Source organism: Gekko japonicus, unplaced genomic scaffold, assembly GCF_001447785.1.
Source record: "Gekko japonicus isolate JY-2015 unplaced genomic scaffold, Gekko_japonicus_V1.1 scaffold5836, whole genome shotgun sequence".
Classification (NCBI taxonomy): domain Eukaryota; kingdom Metazoa; phylum Chordata; class Lepidosauria; order Squamata; family Gekkonidae; genus Gekko; species Gekko japonicus.
The window spans coordinates 5,686-8,934 of NW_015174427.1; the positions used below are offsets into that span (position 1 = coordinate 5,686).

Sequence of the window (3,249 nt, forward strand, 5' to 3'; positions counted from 1 at the left end):
TTTCACATAAAAATGCTTCTGTCCCGTTTAGGAAACAGGGCTGAAGTGTTTTACCTGTCAACCTGTTCTAAGTAGTCTTCAGTTTCCTCTTCCGGTTCCGATGCGCTTTTCCCCGCCGTTTTTCGCCCGCGCAAGTGATTTCCAGCTTTTTTTTTTTTAAGTTTGCTTTATAGCGTTATAGCACCATATATCAGCAATATATCAACGCCATTGGAATGGCTGGAGTGTTTTGTTATAGCGCTATAGCGCTATAAAGCAAACTTTAAAAAAACGCCGGAGCTCGCCCGCACGGGCGAAAAACAGTGGGGAAAAAGCGGTACAGTCTGAAATGGCAACACTTGATCAAACACAGATGAATTCAATATGTCAAACTGACTCCATTTAAAAGTGTTGGGTTTTGTATTATACAAAGGCTCTGGCTTTGGTGTTAGAACTATGATGGCTTATTCAAAGCTTAATACTTAAGGGTGATGAAAATGTTGTGTGTCAAGTGAACTGGCTTGCTGCTGTAATAAAGACAGTTGTCCTGAGTACATTCCAAAGCTGTGTCTTTCAGCCAGCCTGCCATTCAATGTTTTCAAGAAAATCGTGAGCTACTTAGAAGGGTTCTTGATTACAGCTATGAAATTCAAGTTGGGGCCTGGAGGTCTCTGGACTGGCTCTTCAGACAACAGGCATCAATTCCCCTAAGGGAATTTCAGCTTTAGAGGGTGGACTCCTTGGTATCACATCTCTGTTGAGTTCCCACCCTTTCCCAAACTCTGACCTCCCTGGGAACCACCCCATATCTCCAGGAATCTCCCAAGCCGTAGTTGGCAACTCTCTTTGACAAATCTAGATGGATCGCCCTGTTAGTCTGCCTGCAGCAGTAGAAAAGAGCAAGAGTCCAGGAGCACCTTAAAGACTAACAACATTTGTGGCAGGCAGGGGTCGTTTCGTAGAAAAAGAGCTAGGGGAACTCATTAGCATAACTCATTAGCATATGCCACACCCCCTGCCATCACCGGAAGTGTGTCATAAGGCCACACCCACCACTCAGTTAGTCTTAGTCTTAAAGGTTAGTCTTAAAGGTGCTATTTGTTAGTCTTAAAGGTGCTATTTGAACTCTTGGACTATTTTGCAGCAACAGACTAACACAGCTACCTCGGGGAAGCTCCTGGATGGGGCTGGGAGTCCTTGCGGAGGCCACGTAGAGTGGCCTCAGCCAGGCAGAGGGGGAGGACGCCAACTTACCCTCCTGCTTCTTCCTCCTTCTGTAACAGAATGAGGCTGGAAGCAGGGGGTGGCTGGAAGAAGGGGCGGAGCTTCATCATTTGCCCCGCCCCCATGCATCTCACCCGGGGGAACTGCGATCCCCCGCGATCCCCCCTGAATTGACCTCTGGTGGCAGGGTATGAGTTTTTGAGCTGCGGTGGCTCAAGTGGTTAAGGCACTGAACTGCAGGCTGTGGAAGGTCAGTAGTTCAGCAGTTCGAGACCCGAGTGTGCCGCGTGACGGAGTGAGCTGCCGTCTCTAGTTCCAGCTCCTGCCAACCTAGCCGTTCGAAAGCAAGACATTGCAAGTAGATAAATAGGTACCACTTTGGTGGGAAGGTAACAGCGTTCCATGCACCTTGGTGTTTAGTCATGCTGGCCACATGACCACGGAAACATCTTCGGACAGCGCTGGCTCTTCGGCTTTGAAACAGAGACTCAACTGACTTTCGAGCAAGGGAAACCTTTGCCTTTACCTTTATGAGTTTTTGTGGCTGCCACAAATTTTATTAGTCTCTGACAAATATTTGGGACTCTGAATGCGTTCATGAGCCCCTCCAAAATTTCTTATGTAATCATAGCAGCAAAGGAATGAGGTAGGTCGATGTTGGCTATAGCCAATTGTATTTTGCCAGGGATGTTGATACAATGCTTGTAATCCTTTCCTTGGTAGACTAGGACTGCTTAGTTCTCTGTGTTCTCTCTTGCCTCCTTTTCTAGACTGAGCTCGTAATCAGTAGCCTTTAACGTGGATTTGATTAGTTTGACTGAATTTAATATTGATTTGAAAGAGAAGAAAAGAATCACCAAGTTACACATTATGATTCATTCTGGACCATTTCAGGCACCCCCCACAATCAAACATTTATCTGTTTTGTGCTGGTTGGTTTCTTGTAATCTCTACCTTATAAAATGGAGCAGGATTCACCACAGGATGACATTTCTCAAATAATGATCCCTTCTTTATAAGAATGGAGCAGTGGGTCTCTGCACACATTTCTAGACAAAAGACACAAAGAAAGGATGTAATCCAATTTCCTTTATTTCGGAGCCAATCTTAAAACAGTCAAGATGAAGGCAAACTGGCAACAGAGGCTATAATACCTTGTAGTTACTTTTGTAGCCTATTTCCTAGCCTGCTTCACTTATTTTCTTGATATTTGTGGCTAGGTTTGTCATTTGTCATACTTCTCATGACTACCTATGAAGAAGACCGTTCCAATTTATTTTACATGTGAAGTATTTGCTTCTCCGATCAAGAGTCTGAACTTCCTAGTTATTTATTTATGTATTTAAAATATTTCTGTGCTGCTTTCCCACCCAATTCAGTGTCCCCAAGGTGGCGAACTTTGAAACAAAACATTCAAACATTTCAGACACGGAAAAGCATTTAAAATACAAAAATACAACATATTTAAAACAAATAAAAAACACACGAACACACAAGAATATAAACAGAGCTAGTAAAAATTAGTGAGGGAATAGCCCATCCTCAAAAGTCTTCTTCACCTACTGGTGGAAGAGAACAACGGAAAGAGAAAGATGAGTTTCCCTGGGAGGGAGTTCCAAAGTTTTGGTGCAATGATAAAGAAGACCCTTTTTTGGGTTGCCCTCCCATCTAGCCTTCGATCGTGGGGGGCACCCAAAGCAGGGTCTCCAAAGATGAGCAGAGTAATTGGTTAAATTCATAGGAGAGCAGGAGGTCCTACAAGCAGGGGTCATTCCCTGCAGGAGCGCACAGGAGCAGAGCTCCGGCAGTAAAGAGCCCAGGGGGCGGGCACATGCAACAAGCCATACCCCCTGCTCCCAGCAGCCCTCAGTCAGAGCAAGAAGCAGCCAGGTAAGTTGCAGAGTCCCCCCTGGGGCCCCGGTCCAAAACAGTCCAGTGGCACCTTTAAGACCAAGTTTTATTCAGGTACAAGCTCTCCCTCCTCTGGGAGGACAGATCTGCACATTCCCCCCCCCCAATAGCTAACAATCCAAAACAGTCCAGTGA

The 3,249-nt window shown here is 45.4% G+C and overlaps 1 protein-coding gene across 1 annotated transcript in view; it reads right to left on the minus strand.

Annotated features, from left to right (window-relative positions):
• Positions 1-3,249, minus strand: part of LOC107121471 (mucin-6-like) — a gene marked incomplete at its 3' end in the record, with an annotated part of 37,628 nt that overhangs the window by 3,776 nt on the left and 30,603 nt on the right. The window contains exon 14 of the mRNA XM_015424380.1: positions 2,158-2,252. Coding sequence (XP_015279866.1) covers positions 2,158-2,252 — 95 coding nt within the window. The remainder of the gene's footprint in view (positions 1-2,157; positions 2,253-3,249) is intronic.